The 20632-nt window shown below is 52.8% G+C and overlaps 1 protein-coding gene across 3 annotated transcripts; it reads left to right on the top strand.

Moving 5' to 3' along the window:
* The first annotated feature begins 259 nt into the window (after positions 1 to 259).
* On the top strand, positions 260 to 20089 carry PKM (pyruvate kinase M1/2). Of its 3 annotated transcripts, none has more exons than XM_061349942.1 (11): positions 260 to 366; positions 5641 to 5810; positions 6457 to 6548; positions 9291 to 9422; positions 9624 to 9810; positions 11003 to 11273; positions 11439 to 11589; positions 12872 to 13024; positions 16357 to 16523; positions 19149 to 19330; positions 19793 to 20089. In XM_061349942.1, the coding sequence occupies exons 2-11, from the start codon at positions 5660 to 5662 to the stop codon at positions 19897 to 19899; spliced, it is 1593 nt and encodes a 530-aa protein (XP_061205926.1). In that variant the 5' UTR covers positions 260 to 366; positions 5641 to 5659; the 3' UTR covers positions 19900 to 20089. The 3 variants fall into 3 exon arrangements, with proteins under 3 accessions (XP_061205926.1, XP_061205925.1, XP_061205924.1); XM_061349941.1 differs by lacking the exons at positions 260 to 366; positions 16357 to 16523 and adding exons at positions 5369 to 5428; positions 17000 to 17166; XM_061349940.1 differs by lacking the exon at positions 260 to 366 and adding an exon at positions 5369 to 5428.
* The last annotated feature ends 543 nt before the right edge of the window (positions 20090 to 20632 follow it).

Genomic DNA, 20632 nt, shown 5'->3' with positions numbered 1-20632 from the left:
GGCGGCAGCCCCAACCCCTTGGGCCCACCAGCGCCCCGCAGCGGGTGGGGTGCTGAGAGCAGTGCGGGGCGCGGCGCCTTTAAGAGCAGCGGCATGAGGCGAGGCGCGGCGCCTTTAAGGCGGCGGCCACGCTCCGGCTGCGTGTTGCGGCTGTAGCGTTTTTGAGAGCCGTGTGCATCCGCCGGAGAAAGGAGTCCCGCCGCCCCGCCTCCTCCCGCCCCAGGGGCGGTCGGCGGAGGGATCCGTTGGGGGGGCACGGGGCGGTGCTGCGGCGCCCGGGACACCTTGGCGAGGCGGCGGGGCGGTGCGCAGAGGAGCGGCGGCTTTCGGAGCGGACGGGCGTGGGGCGAGGCCGGGCTGCAGCAGGTAACGGCGGCCTGCGGGGCAGCGGGCGGCGGCGAGCGGGTGGCGGTGCCCTCCGCAGCACCTTCCTCCGCCGCCATCATCATCACCCCCGTTCCCGCCGTTGGGCGAGGGTCTCCTTCAGGCGGCGGTTGGGTTGGGGTGGGGGGGGGTGTGGTGGTGCGCGCATGCGGGGGTCTCGCGGCGCCGAGCACGTGGCGCCGCGGCCGAGTCCCGCCCGCCCGGAGCATCCCAGTCCCGCCGCCCCGGGGGGGGGTTTGGGGTCGGTCCCTGCGGCGTGTACCGGGGCAGGGGGTGGCGGGGACCGCGTGTGTCCCGCAGCGATGCTGTGAGGTGGAGCCTGGGGCTCCGGTTGCAACATCCCGGCCGCCTTCCTGGTGGCCGCGGCTGGACCGGAGTCTTATGGCAGGCTGAGTCAGATGGAGCGGGAGCGGAGCGCTATGCCGGCTTCCCCCTCATCTCCCCCTTCCCCCCCCCCCTCGTCAACCCCGTGCCGGCGCTCACGTAAGAGCCGACTCTGAAGGGCATCAGCTTAAATCAGCGTACGGCTCGCTGGACTCACAGCGATGCTGCAGCCTCTTTATCCCTCCCTCTCTTCCTCCGCAAGAGATGGCCCCTTTAGCATTAATCATCTCCCGTAATTATGCCTGCTTTAACACGTCCGATTGATTTGGACAGTCCCGTGAACTGTGAAAACCTTTAAAACGTGTTGAAACCTTCTTTGCAGGCATGAATAGTGCTTTTTATCGGCAGAGTGGCAACCTCGGAATGTCTCCTCGCACTCGTAAAAGTATACGGCAGCCTCTAAACCCCTGCTTTGTTCTGATAAGACAGCTAGTTATCAGCGGCTCCCAGGTTAAGAGAAATCACTGCTTTTCGGAGGTTTTTGTGATGTTAATGCCTTAACTTCCCGGCTGCCCCCCTCCTTCGAAGGGCTGCTGCTAAGCCTGACCTGCTTTGGCCTGAAGGTTGGATGACAAAGAGGTTTTTCAGTTACCCAGCTACCTCTTGGGAAACTCGAGGGTTTCAGTGCAAAAAATCAGCCCACAGCAGATAATTTTATGCTTGACATCCCATTTATAAAGCAGAATTTAGGGTAATGTAGAGCAGTGAAGTTTGCTGGCCTCGTGGCTCATGCCAGTGCCAACCTGTTTCCAAGCCATGCGTTGTTAGCAAAGGCGAGGCAGGAAGCTCTGCTGTGAGCCACGTGTTTGCAGTGCGGTCTTTTGCTTGCAAAACCTATCCAAGAAACTTCACTTTCACTAGATAAAGAGCTTGTGGAGACTGTGGCCTGCGTTTTCCATGACTGCCTATTTCTTTATCTGCCCCAAGCCATCCATTTCCTGATAAGCCCAGTTTATTGGAGTGATCCACTGCCGGCGTTAATTCCCTTTCTGCACACTAAACTGGTAATTCGAGAGGAATAAGCCGTTTCCCGGGCTGGCTGCACCACGTGCTGGGCCTTTTATCTCCTTCTCCTCCCAGGGGGAAGGAGGTGCTGGGGCCGCTGCAGCGCGGTGATGGATGGTGGCACGTAGGGAATGGGGCTGCAGTACCTTGGCGCTGCCGCCCAGGCGCGCAGCAGACCCCCATCCCTCAGGGATGCGGCACAGGGATCTAGACCTCCATCTAGAGTTATTCAGATGGAAAACCCACCGTAAGACTTCCTTTTATAATGCAAACAGGATTTCTTTACAGCTTCCTGGAGGCAGCTAGGTGGTTTCTGTTGGCCTGGGGCCAGGCTGGAAGTCTCCTTGTCCTTTGTCAGAGCAGCACCTTCAAGGTTAGATCGGTGTGTGTGCCCACACTATGGATACCCTCGAGATAAGTCTTTTTAGTCGCAAACACCTTGTGCTTCTCACTTCAACTCGCTTAATTTTTCTTACTAAATTTCCTTTATATCTTTGCCCTCAGGGAATGGCAGGCAGGCTGAGCTAAGGCAAGGCTTATCCCTCTGCACGCAGGAAAGTGCTGATGTTGTCCTGACCCTCCCAGCTCCATAACTCCAAGAGGCTACAGAGGCATCTCCATTGCCACTGTGCAGTGACTGCTGTGGGACCCTCCCCAGCGGAGCTGCAGTTCAGTGCTGGGGAGAGCATACACCAACTGGGAGCAGGTGGTGGCTGCTGGGTCCTGTCCAGCCTTGCAAAAAGGAGATGGCTTTGGGGTGGCCATCTTGTGTAACAGTGCAACACTACCTCCTGCAAGGGAAGAGCTGTTGCCTCCCTCTCTGTAAGAGGGGTGACAGGCTGCATCAAAGCCTGCCTTGGCACAGAGCTGTGTTTTTCTGTTGTTGAGAGACTTCAGTTTCTCCAGTGAGCAAATCTGATGTTTTTCTGGGCTGCTTTTAGGGAATCTGAAGGCTTGCCCAGTTTCATAACCCTGCCCGTCTCTCATGTGAGTGCTAACTCAAACCATTCCTGCCTCTGGCCAGGGACACTGGGCATGAGCAGCCTTGTTGTGCAGCGTCAGTGAGGTTGTGTAAGTGAGGCTGACCAATAAAACCCAAATCATCACCCGCCATGAGCCTGCCTGCAACATTCACAGGCAGGAACATCTCTGGCGTGGCGATGGTTAACGGTGGTGCTGCCTGGGGCTAGTCCTTGCTGCAGTTTCCGCTTCCCTCTGTCACCAGTAACAGCAGAGACTTGGCCCAGGGTGGGGATTGCTGCTGCTTCTGCTCCTTTCTCCATCCCCCTGGGCAGATCTGATCAGGAGGTGCAGTGATTTCGGAGCCTCTGGACTGCAGGATGAGCTGGCTGGAGTTAGTCACCTCACTACTGCAGAACAGCTCTCTGCCCTCACATGAGCTCTTTCTAGAACATTCAAGAGCCAGGGAGGTACCAGACATCTTGCTTAAAGCCCAGGCAGCCCAAGTAATAAACGTGGGGGTTTAATGGTTATTCCTCGAGGAAGGAATTCACATTTATTTGGTGCTGGAAGCATTCAGACTGTAGGATATTGCTTACCCCCTTCATTACCCAGCGCAGACTGAGCGCTCTGTGTCTTCAGGCGTCCTTGAAAGTCCGAGCTCCTTTTGAATAAAGAAAACCCCAAACCTGGCATAGTGGGAAATGCCAGACATTCCTGTTATATTTGTCAGCCTGCTCCCTCCAGGAGAGCTCAGTCGGTGCTTTGTAGATACAGGATAGTGGGAGGCAGGAGGAAATGTTAGAAAGCAAAGGTTGTTGTTAGTGTGGCACGGTGCTGCAGCCACCCGGGTCTGGAATACTTTCCGGCTGCTGTGTTTGTGCTCTCCCCCCTGGACAAGGTCATGGTGTCTCTGATTGACTTTCCTGAGCGCACTGAAGTGCTCATGAAGGGGGTTCTGGCTGGGAACTCACTTCCCTTTATGTACTTACAAGGACTTTAGGGGGGTTAAAATTATATTTGCAAATGACTCGAGTTGGTGGGGTTTTTCCATGAGAGCTCACATTGCCTATTTTAAACCCTCCCCAGTCATGCTCTGGGTGCAGTTTCCAGCTTGGGGTCCTGTTGTTTCATATCCCTCATTCCCAGAGGCTGTGCAGACCCACTTGCCTCTGTGGAAGTGATTTCCCAGCAGAGGCTTGTTGATTTTGGCATCTGGAGAGGCTTGTGCTGCTCTGCAGGTGTCAGAGGATGCAGCAGCAAGTGTTAGAGGGCTAAAACACAATGTTTCAGGGCGAGCAGCGGCTTTTCCTATAATAATGGGACTTTCTCTGGCTTTTTATGTGGGCAGACTTTCTTGTTGTGACTCCGGTGAATCAGCAGCTTCTGGCAGGGCTGAGGGAAAAGAGGTTTTGCCAGGACAAATTATGGTTTTCGCTGCCCTGGCTCCTTTGTGCCGCATGGGAGCGGGGCGATGGTGAGTCAGGGCTGCCTGCGAGAGGATCCGCACGTACGTGGGGAGGGGAGGAGCGTTGGCATGGGCAGGCACATGGCAGGCTGGCAGGGCATCTCCTGCCTGTGCCTCAGAGATGGGACTTCCATCTCTGACGAGGCTTTCGGGGATATTAGTGCCTCTGTTTCTAACCTGAATGCTCTGAGCTGGCTGATGTGTGCAGTTAACACTGGTTTGTGAGTTACGGGGGGGGTTTTATGTCTGCTTGGGGCAGGCAGGACAAACCTGCACTGCAGCCTGTTTCCATGAGCACCACACTAAAGGTCTGTCTTCTAGGTGAAGGCAGCTTATGCTGAAAGAGCAGCCTGCTTTGAATATCCCCTGTGTGCCCAGGGGCTGGTGTTTGTAGTGGAAGTGTTGTTTGAAGTCAGAGCTGGTGATGTGCCCATGCCGGCAGCCACCACCTTACATCGGTCTTACCAGAGGCTCTTGGAAAGTCAGCAGTCTCGCCTGGGCGGGTCGAAGAGGACAGACAGCTTTTAGCTGCCACTGCTGCTTGAGAGCACAGGGACTATGGTGGCCAAAAGTGAGCCATTAGGAATGCCCAGGGGCACCAGTGCTACTGGGAACGGGCCTCCTCCCATCCTAGTGGACAGTTAAGCTTCAGTTCAGGTTCCTCCTGGGATTGCAGGCTGTTCTTTTGTTGTGGGGGTACTCTAGTCCTGTAGAGGCAAGCAGCCTGAGTGCAGAGAGTTGCTGTTTTCATCCAAACATTGAGAAAAGTGAGCAGTTTTAAATGTGGTGGTTTGCTGCCCCTCTGGGTGAGGGGTAGTGCAGGGAACGGGGCAGACCTGCAGCATCCTCACCTGAAGAGTCTGTGAGTGTATTAGATCTTCAGTCTTTGTGTTCTCTGCCAAGGTATTGTGTTTAATCAGCCCAAGTCTACTTGCTGGCACAGGCTTAAAGGATGGGAGTTAATCATTGCCATGATTAGGTGCTCCTCAGCAGAAGATTGCCTGTGTAAGAGTGTCTACAGTCGTGCTTGCGCCGCGCTGTCCCGCTCCCTGGTTGCAATGGGATGTGCACTGGAGGCCTGTAGGAGAAATGACTTGAGAGCTGGGAGGGAGGAGGCAGAGTCTCTGCCTGTGCACTCAAGTGCTTGAATTTTGTTGCGTTGTGTAGCTCCAAGGGAAGACTGGCAATGAAGAGAAGCTATGAAGGGAACATCTGCATAGAAGGCAGGTGAGCTTTGGGTGGTGTATGTGGGGGATGACATGGAAATAGAAGTATGTCTTGCCTGTATCTAAGACTCTCAAGTAGGAACATAAAGATAGCTTGACCCAGTAGCAGCCTGCTTGTTACCTCCATATTCATCACGTGGGTGTGTTGGTGTCTCTGCTTGATGAGCCAGTCTGGGTGATTCCTAAACCTGGCACCACTTTCTTCTCTTCCAGACACAGGATTCCAGCAACAATGTCGAAGCACCACGATGCAGGGACTGCTTTCATCCAGACCCAGCAGCTGCATGCTGCCATGGCTGACACCTTCCTGGAGCACATGTGCCGCTTGGACATTGACTCAGAGCCAACCATCGCGAGGAACACGGGCATCATCTGCACCATCGGTAGGTGATTCCTAGCTAGGATTGTAGCTGGGAAGCCCTGTGTGGTGAAACTTGTTAGGGAAATTGGGAGAAGCTTTCATCGCTTGCCAGGGCTGAACTTGTGTGCTGAAAGAACATGGTTTTCCCATGTCTGCCTGACCCATGTTATTGCTAGGAATGAATCCAGTAGCTGTGGAGCTCAGGACTGCTTAGGCTCTGCTGAGCTTCTCAAGGCAAGTTAAAACAGCCTTTGCTGCTGCAGATATGATCTGCTTCAGTGCTGGGTGAGTCTGTATCCATTGAACCTTTTCTGTTCCACATGAAGCAGCCTGTTGTGAGGGGGTTATCTCATGATTTTTGCAGTTAATATTCAAGCTTCAGGTGCTTCAGGGCATGTAATGACAGGACAAGGGGGAATGGGTTTAAACTGATAGAGGGGAGATTGAGATTAGATATAATGGAAGAAATCTTTCCCTGTGAGTGTGGCATGGCACTGGTACAGGGTGCCCAGAGAAGCTGTGGCTGCCCCATCCCTGGCAGTGTTCAAGGCCAGGTTAGATAGGGCTGCTCTAGTGGAAGGTGCTCCTGCCCATGGCAGGGGGCTGGAACTAGGTGAGCTTTTGGTGTCCTGTTGAAACCTAAACCTGTCTGTGATTCTTCCTCCTAGGCCCAGCCTCCCGCTCGGTGGAGAAGCTGAAAGAAATGATTAAATCTGGGATGAACGTTGCCCGCCTCAACTTCTCTCACGGCACTCATGAGGTAAGGGCGGGTCTGAGCTGATAAGGCCTGACTGGACCATGTGTCTGCTGACTCTCTCACAGAAGAGGGAAATCCAGCTCAGCCCAGACTAGTCTTGGTGTGGGAAGGTGAACCTTAGGGGGAAGCATGCTGGTTGTGCTTATTGAGCCTGTGTAATCGCTGATAACAGTTAAGTTTTGAAAGCAGTTCAGACTGGTTCCACTCCCTTCTCTGTGCCAGGAAGCCAGGTAACTGATATTTGACACTTCAGTCCCAACTTCATTGCCTGCCGTGAAACCCTTCTGTTCTTCCTCATGTCCTGCCATTCCCTGTACAAAGCTCCTGGTTGTCAGTTAAGAAAGTCAGAAGGCAGCAGCATTTATCCCTCTCCTGCTGTTCAGAGGATCACAGAACTACCAGTTGCTCGTCTTGCTTCATTGCTGGGGGTTTTGCAAGCAGATCAATGAATAACCTTGTCTCAAAAGAAAATTGTTAGTGATTTGAAGTAATTACCGTGCTTAGTTGAAAGAATTGAACTCCTGGCCTTGCTCAGTCAACCTGCTCTGGTGAGGCTCCTGGCAGTCATGAGGTTAGCACTGTGATGCTGGGGAGGTGGTGCAGTGAGCATATGGGAATAAGGTCAAAAGAAATCAACACTGTTTGGGGCAGACGAGCCCTTACTGGTATAAATAGATGCTCAGTGATACTGGAGGAGGTGAGGATCCCGTTCCAGGTTGCTTGGAATGGCACCCTGAGCCTTTCTGCTGAGCTGTTTTTACCCTGGCTGCCCTCCAGCATTCAAAATGTCAGGCGGTAGCCAGTAGCAGCTGTAGGTGGCTTTACTTACTGAACCGTGAGCCTCCTGGGGTGTAACAGCTTGGCCTCTCACCCTCGTGGCCTTTAAAGGCCACAGGGCGCTGTCAGAATGGAAAGGTCTGGTGCTTAACTGCAAAACCATCAGAGCTCAACTAAAGACCCTGGGGTAGTGTCAGTGCACAGCCTGCAGTTAGAATCCACCGGGAGAAAGAGGAGTGTGGAGTAACTCTGCCCCTCGCAGTGGCACCCTGCAGCTGGGGGGTGCTGGGGTCTCTTGGCTCCTCAGGGAGCCAGTTGGTGGCCAGTGCTTAAACTCACACCATTCTTGCCCAGCGGAGCTGCTGCTGTGCTTTGAACACTTGTTTCCTGAGGTTGAGCACAGGGACTGTGGCTTTCTGCTTTGGGTGAGCTCTATTTGTACAGTTCATACAGATGAGGTGAGGCTACAGCAGAGTCTGGTCTTGCTGTCACCTTCTGTTTGGCTGTTGGCTGTACCCAGTCTTAAGTTTGAGTCTCCTCCTGGTTCCTCCAAAACTTCCCAGTTTCTAGTGAAGCCCCAAAGGGTTTTCATCCATTGCAAGTGCTTCAGTTCTTCTCAATTCTTGTGTCTGCCCAAAGCATTTAACAGGGCTTCAATTTTAACAGAATGGCTTTAGCACCTGGCTGCAAGCTTTTTATATAGAAGAAAATGGCTTTCACTTCCAGCTCTGCCCACATTCTTGTTCTGCATATGTAACCCTGGAGGAAGCCAGATTCCTAGGAGCAAGTTATTCCTTGTTATCAACATAAGAAGTAAAAATCCCAGGAGGCTGGGACCAGGTAAACACGATGGCACTGTTCAGGCAGGGTTTCTGAACTGCACACACCTAGACTGTGGTGTGTGGAAGGGTTGGGGTCTTCTCAGTCTCAACGTTCCCCCTCAATCAATAAAACTAAATCACACTTCCTGCTCTAGATTAGCTATTGCAGTGTATCTATGGCTGAGGGCACACACATGAACTTTAGAACAGCGTTTTCTGGCCCTGCCTTCCTGGTGCTGGGATACTATCCCTGTGATCGTGAAGTGGGTGTGCAGGCCTCATGTCAAGGCAGGTGACTGGCATGAGGGGAGCAGAGTGCTTTCAGGTGAGTCAGAGCAAAAGCTGCTGGTCGGGCAATCAGAGGGGAAAGGGTATTTCTTATCTACAAAAGTCTGTCAAGTGTCATACAATCTGCAGTCAAGGTTATCTCTTTATGTTGTTTAAGCAAGTAAGGTAAACTGATCTGCTGGTCATCTGAAGCTTGTTTGAGCTGGTTTGGATGGGAGTTTCCCCACGGAACTGGCTGTCTGGACAAAATGCTTTTGCATGTGTGGAAGTTGGGAAGTTGGGTGCGTGGTGCGGGTATCTTGAACTTCCGGCTGTGATTGCTTTGGGTCTCAAAATACTTCAGTAGATAACGTGCTCTCAGCAAATCCTTTATCTTCAGGGGAAGTTGAAGCTTAAGAGTCCTAAAAAAAACCTTGTCTGTCTGCTCACATGTGGGACTGATAAGAGGGGTCATGAAGAAGGCTATGGGCAGTCAGCACTGGGGTAGAGCTTCTGGAAGCGTTCTTCCTAAAGGCCTGTTGGTTCGTGGGCCATCTTAAGATGGCAAGTGTGTGTCCTGATGAAAAATTAACTGCCTGGGCTGTCTGCTGGAGTTGTCTTTCTGGGATTACAAGTGGGGCCAGTGAAGGCACAACCATATAAGTGCTGGGCTCCACTTCCATGTGGGGAAGGCCACTGTATCCTCATGCACTGCTTCTCTGGAGGCTCAGTCTGAATTAAACTCTCAAGCTACAACTAAAATTGAATGTGGTGCAAGAGCAGAGCTTTTGTCTGGGGCAGCTTTTGGGGTGTGTAATGATACCTTTCATAAGTGTTGGTGTAGAAACGGCCTGAACGTTTCCATCTCTTTCCTCACCAGTATCATGAGGGCACAATCAAGAATGTGCGAGAAGCTACAGAGAGCTTTGCTTCTGATCCCATCACCTACAGACCTGTGGCTATTGCACTGGATACCAAGGGACCTGAAATCCGAACTGGACTCATTAAGGGAGTAAGTTGCTCTTTCTGCCTTTTCTCCCTGTCTTACTCACCATGTGAGCCTGGGCACCCTGGTATGCCTGTGGCCTTCCCAAATGAAAAATGTCTCTGGGGCCAAGGTAATGAGCCATGTACCCAGGTCTGGATGATCAGGTGCTGGCTGGGAGGTGGTTGCGTGCTGGTTTTTAGTGCTTTTGCATGTTTTGACACGCAGAGTGGCACAGCAGAAGTGGAGCTGAAGAAAGGTTCATCGCTCAAAGTCACCCTGGATGATGCCTTCATGGAGAAATGCGACGAGAACGTCCTGTGGTTGGACTACAAGAACCTCACCAAGGTCGTAGAAGTTGGCAGCAAAATCTACGTGGATGATGGTCTGATTTCCTTGCTGGTTAAGGAGAGAGGTGGGTAGCAACAGCTCTGCCTGTCTGGTTTTGCCTCTGAACATATTTGTGCTTTCCTTCTGGTAACTGCTTTTTTTGTTTGCAGTTGGGTATTGAAGGACAGGCTGACAGAGTTTGGGTTCTTCAGCCTGGAGAAGAGAAGGCTCCTGAAGGGGAGACCTTAGAGCAGCTCCAGTGCCTAAAGGGGCTGCAGGAAACCTGGAGAGGGGCTGGGGACAAGGGCCTGTAGGGACAGGCCAAGGGGAATGGCTTGAACCTGCCCGAGGGGAGACTGAGCTGAGCTCTTAGGCAGAAGCTCTTCCCTGTGAGGGTGCTGAGGCGCTGGCACAGGGTGCCCAGAGAAGCTGTGGCTGCCCCATCCCTGGCAGTGCTCAAGGCCAGGTTGGACACAGGGGCTTGGAGCAAGCTGCTCCAGTGGAAGGGGTCCCTGCCTGTGGCAGGGGTTGGAACTGGGTGAGCTTTAAGGACCCTTCTAATCGAAACCATTCTATGGTATGATTCAATGAGTAAATGGGTGTTAATGCCACAGTGAGAATTTGAACACAATGTTTTCTACCTCAAGTGTAGCAAGTGTACAAAAGCTTCATCTGGTTTCACTGGACTGTCATCTGAACCCCCTTTTCAGCGATGTATGTGTGGAAGGGATATACAGTGCTCATGATCAAAGGCTGTTCAGTGGGGGTAATTTATACTTTTATGCAGGATTTAGCTAGTTTTATAGTATAGACCCTGAGTTTTGTGATTAGAGACAGGACTGGCTTTAACTGGTAGTGTAGGGGTGGGGATTAGTCCTTTGTAGTGCTGCCTAAACCACTCCAGCCTCAAGGTGTTGCCTCAAATCCTGGAGTGTAGGGAGATGGAGGTGAGGCTTTCAGGGTCTCAGTTTGGAATGACAGGATAGGACATGTGTGTGCACAAGGGCAGCATGGTAGCTTTTTTGGGAGAGTTAGTCCCAACTTCCTGCATGGAACAAAGAGCATCTTCTCCAAGAGCAGCGCAAGAGTGGTTTTAGGTCAGTCTGTTGTGCTGCCATGGGTAAATTGCAATCTTGTGTGTTATATAAATGCTCTGAAGAGACAGATGATGTGCTTTCTTCTATCGTGTGTGGTCGCTACTGGCCCTGTGCTTTGGGGCAGGGAGGTGGTGTGGGAGCTTCTGGTAAGCACTGACTGTAGGAACACATCCCTTTCAGGCAAGGACTACGTTATGACGGAGGTGGAGAACGGTGGCATGCTGGGCAGCAAGAAGGGAGTGAACCTGCCTGGTGCCGCTGTCGACCTGCCTGCAGTCTCTCAGAAGGATATCCAGGACTTAAAATTCGGCGTGGAGCAGAATGTGGATATAGTGTTTGCTTCCTTCATCCGCAAAGCTGCTGATGTCCATGCTGTCAGGAACGTGCTAGGGGAAAAGGGAAAGAACATCAAGATCATCAGCAAGATTGAGAACCATGAGGGTGTGCGCAGGTGAGTTTTTAGGAAGTTTGATGTGGCATTTGATACGTGTTGTGATTTGGTTTTGGTTTTCTTCCTCCTGCCTTGGCATTCCAGGATACTGGAATGGCATGGAGGGGAGAACAGGAGGTGTTCCGCACAGCACATGGGGTAACAAACCTCTTCTCTTGTTGTCAGGTTTGATGAGATCCTGGAGGCCAGTGATGGCATCATGGTGGCCCGTGGTGACCTGGGCATCGAGATCCCTGCTGAAAAGGTCTTCCTTGCCCAGAAGATGATGATTGGGCGCTGCAACAGGGCTGGTAAGCCCGTCATCTGTGCCACTCAGGTACTGGAAATGCAATGGGAACACAGGGTCTGAATGTCAGTAACTTTCATGGTGTGACTGTTCACTAGAGTGAGATGCCTAGGGCAAAGAGGGTTTGCTCATAGCTTGAGGTGCTGCTTTAAAGATGTTCGAGATCTTCACCAGCAAGGTTACAAGACCTCTGGTGTGGCTGCTGAAGGTTTCACCCCTTGAAGGCATTGTGAGCCTTTTGGGCTGAATAACGAAATTCTGGGGAAGAAGATGGCGTGTGCTTTTGCCTTGGCATCTTGTAGCAGCACATCTGTGTCTAACAGAACACTTGGGAAGATGTGCCCACACTGCAGCATCAGAAGGAACTGAGGGAAGGATCCATCCCCTCATTATTCTGGGAGTGGGAGAAGGAGAGCTGGTGCTCAGCTTCACTGGTTCCAGTAGATGCCATGTGTGCACAGCAGTCAGTCACTGGGGAGACTGGTTTCCTGGCTGCACTTGCTCTGTGCATAGGCTGCGAAAGCACAAGCTGTCTCTGAACTGTAGCCACCAGGCAGGGCTGTGTGTCGCAGTGGTGTGTGCTCCTTCCTCTTCCTGTGTTGCAGCTGAAGCGCAGCCTCGGGTGGTGTTTCATGAGTGGCGTTTGCCCAGTGGTGAGCTGCAGCTGGGGAAAGCTGAGCCACTTGGGCAAGACAGAAGAGCAGGCCAGGCTGGGGCGTGTGGAGGGACCCTGGCTGCTGGGAGCAGGGGGCAGGAAGAGCTAATGAGAAGGAAGAGCTTTTTCTTGTGAAACCTGTTGTTTGCTGCTCTCCTCAGAGCAAATGCTTAGGAGGCAGGTGGCAGCTGTTCCGAGATGACATGTTAAAGAGCTTGAAATCTTGCATTGGATGAAGGTGACTTTAGTTGGTGCATGACCTCGCTGTTCTCCTTTTCCTAGATGAAAGAAACAGCCCCGTAGGTACTAATTTGGGAACATGGGGCTGGATTCAGCTTCTAGAGAGCTCAGAGTTCCTTGGGCCAAGCCCTGTGCTGGAAAGTTCAATTGGAAAGCAGGAGTATTGGGTCTGTGGTGTTGTGTGGGTTAAATGCCCCTGGAAAAGGAGTGAATGAGGAAGAGAAACAAAATTAAATGAGTTGATTTGTCTTGCAGGAAGATGCTTTAATTCAAAACTGGTTCCTCTGCGCAGGGTAGAACTCCTCAAGCTGCGCTCTGTCTTCTGCCCTATATATAAAGTACACTGAAGTGCACTGGTGAAAAAGCAGCAGCTTCCTTCTGCCGTGTCTTGATTCCTTTGGCTTTCCTCTTTTCCAGATGCTGGAAAGCATGATCAAGAAGCCTCGCCCGACCCGCGCTGAGGGCAGTGATGTTGCTAATGCTGTCTTGGATGGAGCTGACTGCATCATGCTCTCCGGAGAGACTGCCAAGGGAGACTACCCGCTGGAGGCTGTGCGCATGCAGCACGCTGTGAGTACTGCCTTGGCTCCTGGGAGCAGTCCTCCAGTGCTCCCATCTTCCACCTGAGCCAGGCACCTGGACATCTACATGTGGCTCAGGCTTGGTGGCAGCACCTCACAGCCCAAAGTAATGGAATGAGCTGGGTTAAAAAGCCCTTTAAGCTCATCTAGTCCAACCGTTCCCAGCACTGCCAAGGCCACCACTAACCCATGGCACTGAGGGCCTCATGTACACAGGGTGTGAACACTTGCAGGGACGGTGACTACAGCCCTGCCCTGGGCAGCCTGTTCCAATGCATGAGCACCCTCTGGGGCAGAAATTGTTTCTAATCTCCAGTCTAAACCTCCCCTAGTGCAGCTTGAGGCTGTTTCTTCATGCTGTGAATGTTTCTTTATCTAGTGTGGTCCTGAGGGCCTGAAAAACCTCATTTTGTGTGCTCCCAGGCATGGCCAGGCAGAGCTGAGAACTGCACTGCAGTGCTCCAGAATCTAAACTTCACATTTCTCACACTTAATTCTTTAGGCTAGGGTAAAGAAGGGGGTTGCCATTACCTTGGTGTGAGTTTCTCCAAATGCCCTGTTTGTTGTGGCATATTAAATGCCTTAAACTTCTCCAAGGTCGAGGAGCCGCTTAAGTGGTTTATCTGTAGATAATGAAAGGTGTGGGCTGGCTCTGGGGGCAGGGGAGGCTCCTGAGCCCGGTTTGCAGCACTGGTGTGCTCAGGGTTGGGGTGTGTTGCATGAGTACCAACAGCACCGTGGTTTTCCATGCCTGAACTGCCAGAAACCTCTGCTCTGCTTCGACTTCACCCAGCTCGCGCTGCGGCTGATGGAAAGCTGATGAGTGTCCAAGTGTTGCTTCTCCTCAGTTACCAGTGCTGTGACTTGCAGCAGTGCTAACTCCCACCAGTTTCATGTGCAATTCAGGCTTTAGAGATGAATCAACTCAGCTAGTGTTTGTTTGCAGTGCATTATGGAAGTAATCTTTTATCTGGGCAATATGTGTGTTGGGGGTTTTTGGAGTGGAAAATGCAATATATGACTTCATGTAACCAGTAACTGCTGGTTTACAGGCTGAACACTAACGATGCAACTGAAAGGTTCTCCCTCAGTTTTCACCTCCTAAATCACAAGGGCTGACTTTCTACCAAGACTTGGAAACCTGCTGCAGGAAGCCTTCTATCTGGGGTTCCATTCTGGCATTAATTCCTAGGCTCAGCAGGTTGTATTGTACCTGTACCCTGAGCTCAGGATCCATTGCATGTGCTTCCCTCTTGCTGCAGACCTGGGAACTGTGGTGTTGCTCTGCCAGGCCTCTGGAGAAACACTGAAGAGTAAATACAGATTGACTTTGTTTAACATAGCATGGCCCAGGCAGCAGGGTGCCAACTCTGCGATGGTAGAAGCACAGCCCCTTTCATCTGAGCTGACTGGCTTGGTGTTAGTTGAGAGGAGCCCCAGCAGTAGTGCCCTGGGTAACCATGGGCTGAACATCTGCAGCATGGCCAGAGCAGCTGAATATTTCCATTGGCAATGGCCAAGTGGTCACAGCAGGGAGAGAGCTCTGGTGAAGAGCGGCCCCTCTATGCATTCCCTGGCCCGAAACTGGGGTCAGTTTGGGTTTATGTACTTACCCAGTGCTGCTACTGGAGTATGCCAGGTAAAGCTCCCTCTGTAGTGAGGGGTAGACAGTGAACGGGGGCTCTCAGGTCAGGGTCTGCTCTGTGTGGTATCCCTGCACCTCTCGAAGAGACCTGACCTGTCCATCCCTGTCCCAGCAGCTTTCCTGGGCCTCCACAGTGATCCCTTTTCACTGTCCTCATGGAAACAAGTTTGCTCTTCAGTACCTGGCACCTCTGTGACAAAAATACCCTGTGCCTCTAGTAGCAAGCTTCCAAACACTGGGCAGGCTGTTCTCTGCTTGTGGGAGTGGGATTCCTTCCAATTCCACTCCGCATTCCTCAGATGCCGCCCTGGCCATGCTGTCTGACAGGACTGAGGTTTAGATAGCTGCTATTTTCCTCTCTCCCACCTCCACCCGGGTACCTCTGCACATGTAACAGCTGGAACCCCTCTGGCCATTTCTGTGTGAGTAATGGCAGTGGTGGTGTGGAGTTAAGGACTGGGCTGCTGTTCCTGCCTGTCACATGTGTCCTGGTATTTTTAGACATAAGATACTTAACTACTTTGGCTTAAACTGATATCTGTGGAAGAGGGATCATTCCTGGCATCATGTAAAGCAATTAATTAACATTAGAATAGCAAAACTGATATTTGGAAGGGGTCTAATGACAAAGCCATTTACTCTAATGGCACTTTCTGCTCAAATATAACTCGTCATGCTTTGTGGAGTGGCTGCTCAGTTTCTAAAGCAACAACTGGATGGAGTTGTCCCAAAAAGATGATGAACCTTTGCATGCTTTTCTGATCTCCGCAAGCCTTCTTTATTGGGTTGTCAGGGGCTAATGCAGCCTTCTGAGATGAGAATTGTCTTTAAACATGAGGATGAACAGGTTGCTGGACCTGTGGCGAATGCTTAGTCTGAACAGCAAGCCCTTAGATGTGCTTCCTTACCTTGTCTGGCACTGCACAAAACACCCCAACGTGTTGTGACAACCCTATAAGGAAGACTTGTTCCTATTTTTATTTCTCTATTGCCAAAAGAGCAGTTGTTATAGCACTTGGAGGTGAAACTTTATTGGCTCTCAGGTTAAACTAAGTCTTTACTGGCTCTCGAGCTAAACTAAATCTGATGAAGCTGAGAGACACAGTCTCCCAAATTCAGGGTGATGTTGAAAGCACACTGATGGTTTGTTGGCTCCATGAAGACTGTTCCAGCAGCGCTGTGTGCTGCTGGGTGGGTATTGGGAAGGAGACATGGAGCTACAGAGGTTTCCCCTTGAGGAGCTGTGGGCAGGACCATCAGAGGGCTGGTAGATGGCATGAGAAGTAACACTGAAGGAAGTAATAAGCAGCTGCAACAAAGCGCTCTGACTCTGAGCTGGCTTGCTCTGCTCCTTGAAAAGCAGTCAGTGTTTGCCTGCGCTGAAAGGACTCCAAAATACAGCAGGAATGCCACCTATGGAATGCTGGCCCCATGACCACTGCCCGCCAGTTCAGTGATGTGGTGGAGCAGCCAGCGCGGCTGTGGTGTTACTGGGTTGTGTTCAGCAAACTCCCAACCTGAGAGCCAAGAAGAGCTTCACAGCTTGACCTTTAATATCCTCTTGCATGCATTACTGTGACAATTAAGGCAATTAATGTGATCTCATGTTCCTCTGGTGTATCTTCCCTCCTTTTCTTTCCTCTCTCCTCCTCCGTGGCTCCTGCTCGGGGCTGCAGATCGCTCGTGAGGCTGAGGCCGCAATGTTCCATCGTCAGCTGTTCGAAGAGATTTTACGCCTCAATGTTAACAACAGAGACCCTGCTGATGCCATGGCAGTAGGCGCAGTGGAGGCCTCTTTTAAGTGCTTAGCTCCAGCCCTGATAGTTCTGACCGAGTCTGGCAGGTAGGGCTCAGAGAGGGGGCTTGGTGCCATGAATACAAACACGCTCCCTTTTAGCACTGCCAATGCTTAGCAAGCGGTTCGCTGCCGCCCTATCAGCCTTGTGCAACTGCTGTGGTCTGAGCTGACTTCTCTGTGACAGGGAGGGACTCCGTAGGCAGGAGCAGAGCGAGAGTGCCTGGCAGTTGGCATGAATGTCACCGAGTGTGGGCTCGGCAGGGTGAGGTGACTCCGGAGGTGCCACCAGTTTGGCAAAGAAACCTTGAGGACCAGCTGGTTCCTCGCTCACCAGCCATGTGCTGTTTGGGTGCCCGCGTGTTGCGGCACTGCCCCAGATAATTGGGCTCTCTGAGTGGCAACTCCTGTGTCAAAGCTAATGGTGTTTGTGTGGCACCTCGTGATGGAGCACCTCGCCCTGCTGCCCGGAGCGCCTGACGTGAGCCTTGTGTTGTCTTCCCGAACGCGTGTTGCTCTTATAGATTGCCCGGGAGGCCGAAGCCGCCATCTTTCACAGGCAGTTGTTTGAGGAGCTGCGTCGGCTGACGTCCCTCAACTGTGATCCCACGGAGGCCGCTGCTGTTGGCGCTGTGGAAGCGTCCTTCAAGTGCTGCAGCGGGGCCATTATTGTCCTCACCAAGTCCGGAAGGTAGGAGGTGACAGGTCCCCCCAGGTCAAGCCAACCTTGTGACAGGGTGGGGGAAGGAGACTCGCATAAAGATGGCTTTGAAAGGAGAGCCATAGTGGTGAAGCCGGGCTTTGGCAGTGACCGAGAGCCCGGCTCCGTGCTGCAGTGCTGGTTCCCTGGAGATGGGCACACATCTGGAACATCTGCACGTAGAGAACCTCCAAGTTCCCCCGCCTGCCTCTGCCAGCGTGGCATCGGCACCAAACCCTGCCTCCCCTTCCAGCTGGGAATGGCATCTCTGCCAGCAGCGCTGGCTGGAAGAGTCAAGGGAAAATCAGTGGTGCAGCTTCCGTTCACATTTCTTGGCAAGAAATCCTTGATGTAACACGTTCAGTGGACGCAGAATCCATTTCATTTATTTATTTATTTAAATCAAGGCCTTGGCCTTTCATAGTAGCATCCAAATTCTTGGTCCCCTGCTGACCCGAGCCTGAGGGGCGAAGAGGGACTGCTTAGGATTGTTAGGGAGGGAAACAGAGTGTTGGAAATCTCCTCTTCCTCATGCCCCTGCCTGTGTTAACCTCGCTGACCAGGCAGGCACCACCAGCCATGTGCTGCCTGTGCTCACAGATGAGCTCAGTGCCTTTGCTGCGGGTGCGTGACAGCAACATTGATACGCTGGGACCATTAGAGTCTGGGATTTCCATCCCACAGTGTGAGCAGAGACTCACTTTTCCAGCAATGGAAAGGGAGCTGGAGCTGGTCAGCTTTTCTCTCTAGAGGAATTAGGCTGCCCATTCCCAAAGCACGTCCGACCATAAGTCTCATACTGCTTCTGGAATTGCTTGCACTGGATTTGGACCGAAGGAGAACAGTGCAGCAGCAGAGATGTGATTAGATGCACAGTCTGCCTGAAGATCTGGACCATCAGTGAATCCTTCACCTAAATTTACAGCTTCCAATGGTTTGAAGCAGCTGCTTCCTGCTGAAACGAGGAGTGACTGTAACAGCGAGTCTGGACACCCTCATGCTCGTGATGTTCCTTGTGAAAGGTTCCACCTCACGCTTGACCTGTCTAAAGAGAGTAGAACTCTGAATGTTTTTAGCTGTGGATTCGGTTACAGCCCTTGAGTACCTGCATGTCCTAGAGCTGCTGGGGGGCTTCTTGGGCAGCGTGGGAAGGATTGTCTTAAGAGCTGGCCTGTGTGTCTGGGGGCTTCCAGCAGGCTCCCACTGCCTGCTTTGAGCAGCAGACCTGAATCTTCTGAGCTTGGCTCCACTACATGAGGCTGCAAAAGCTCGTGGAGGTCCTGATGTGCTTTGTTGGAAAGATGGAGCTGTAAATACTGCAGTTTCCATCTCCATTTGCAGTGCCCGGGGAAAAGGAAGCTGCAGTCCCCACCCAGGGTGTGCTGCTTCCTCTTCTAGGTGTTTTAAGGCCCAAAGTTCCACTCTAAAGTTTGGCCTCGGTGGCATTTGCTTCCTGTTGGGTGCAAGAGCAGAGCTCTGTGTGGAGGAGCTGCCTTCAGCAGGTGAACGTGGCTGGGAGGCAAATGGCTGCAGTGCAGGCTCTTCCCATCCTGTGAAGCAGGAGCTCCTTAAAGCAGAGGGAGCTTGCAGGGACCCCCATTGAGATGCCAAGGGCTGCTTGCAGAGGCCGGAATAAATGGCACCTCGCCACCTTAACATAGCAACGGAGACAAATACATGCTTGTTTTCGGGACCAAAACACCCAGATGGCGCTTTAAACGCGGAGGCAAGATGATGGTCACCACTGCCAAGGGTGCTGGCCTGCCCAGCTTCCAAACTGGGAATTCAGAGGAGCATCCAGCTGGTTTGGTGAGCTTGGCTCTTGTCAGCATCTCCCGTGGGTCATCCTCTGATCCCTGCAGGGGTGTGTGGAGTTCAGTGGGCAAACCTGGCTGCTGCTTGTGCTGTTGTGGCTGTACACGGGCTCCCCCTGTGCCTGTGGCGTGGTGCTTCACCCTCTGTTGTCCTTACAGGTCTGCGCACCTCGTGTCCCGGTACCGCCCGCGGGCTCCCATCATCGCGGTGACCCGCAATGACCAGACCGCGCGCCAGGCACACCTCTACCGCGGCATCTTCCCTGTCCTCTGCAAAGAGCCAGCCCTGGACGCCTGGGCTGAGGACGTGGACCTCCGCGTCAACCTGGGCATGAATGTTGGTGAGTGAGGGATCAGGCAGGTTGGGACATGGGGGTCCTGAGCCCCAAAGGTGCTTTTGGGGGTACTAGTGGGGACCGGTGACAAAGGGAGAGGAGCTTTTTGCCTGTGTGGTAACGGTGTCCGTTTGGGAAACGGGATGGCAGTTGCATGAGTGCAGCCACATCCGCTTGAGAAATAGGCCGGCAGGGTTGGCACGGCTGCCTTAGAATGGGTTCTGGCAGAAAACAGGGTTGGCTTTAACATGATGCTTGTCCTGAAGGATGAGAAGCGCAGAGCAGGGTGGCTCCTTTCCTGTTCTCCCAGTTCTGTGCCGTGGAATTCTCAGCTCCTTGTCCCAACAGAGCCCAAAACAGAGGGGTGGGCAGTGATGGGGCTTTGATATCAACTTGGGTGTCCCTCTGTAGGGTGGGTGCTGTGATGTGATGTTGCAAGCCCTGACCCCTTGCTCTGTTCTCTCCTAGGCAAAGCACGTGGGTTCTTCAAGAGCGGTGACCTGGTCATTGTGCTGACGGGCTGGCGCCCTGGCTCCGGCTACACCAACACCATGCGTGTGGTGCCCGTTCCTTGAGCAACTTGACTCCAACCAGCACCAACCACCTTCCTTCCCCCTTCCCCTCGCTCCCCTCTCCCCTCGCGTTAGGCCCGCCATCGCTTGCGCTGTTCTTCTCCCTAGCGTGGACGTAGGTTGCTAAACACCACCCAGTGCAGCAGCAGCAGGGGGAAGAGACCTTAAATCACTATAAAAGTACATACTTGAAGTGTTTAGTTTTTTTTAAGCCCTCTCCCTGTAGTGAAGTTGTGCCCTGGTCGATGTTGGAGTCGGCGTAGTGAGTTCTTGTCAGTGTAGGACTGGCCTCAGGGTTTGGGGTGATGGGGAAGGGGGGAGGCGATGGTGGCTAACTCCTCCACTGTCCCCTCCTCGCTGGAGGCACAGACCAAATCAGACTTATCCAGCCCCTCACCTTGTTTGTCCCAGGGGTGGGGGTCGAAGAGGGGTGTTCCCCTCTGCTGCACTCCCCTCCCTCTGCATTGTCACCATGTTAGCTGTGTGTGTGTGTGTGTCCCCAGAGCCTTCTCCTGCACCCTGCACTCCACAGGCCCCTGGGGCAGTCAGAGCACCACTGTCCATCAATAAAGACAAGCTGAAGCACCCACACCTGCCGTGGTTCTTGTCTCGGGGTGGAGGGGAGGGGGGTGCCTGGGGTCATTCTGCTGGCAGCGGGTGGAGGAGACCTGGACCCTGGCCCAGGGCAGCGGTCCCGCCCATGGGCCACGTTTTCCCCTACCCGGAGGAGAGCGGC

The sequence above is a fragment of the Neopsephotus bourkii genome, unplaced genomic scaffold (genome assembly GCF_033783945.1).
Source record: "Neopsephotus bourkii isolate Nb327-2 ecotype Australia unplaced genomic scaffold, CSIRO-AGI_Nbou_v1 NB_463, whole genome shotgun sequence".
Classification (NCBI taxonomy): Eukaryota; Metazoa; Chordata; class Aves; order Psittaciformes; family Psittacidae; genus Neopsephotus; species Neopsephotus bourkii.
This window is presented reverse-complemented; position numbering and strand designations above follow the sequence as displayed.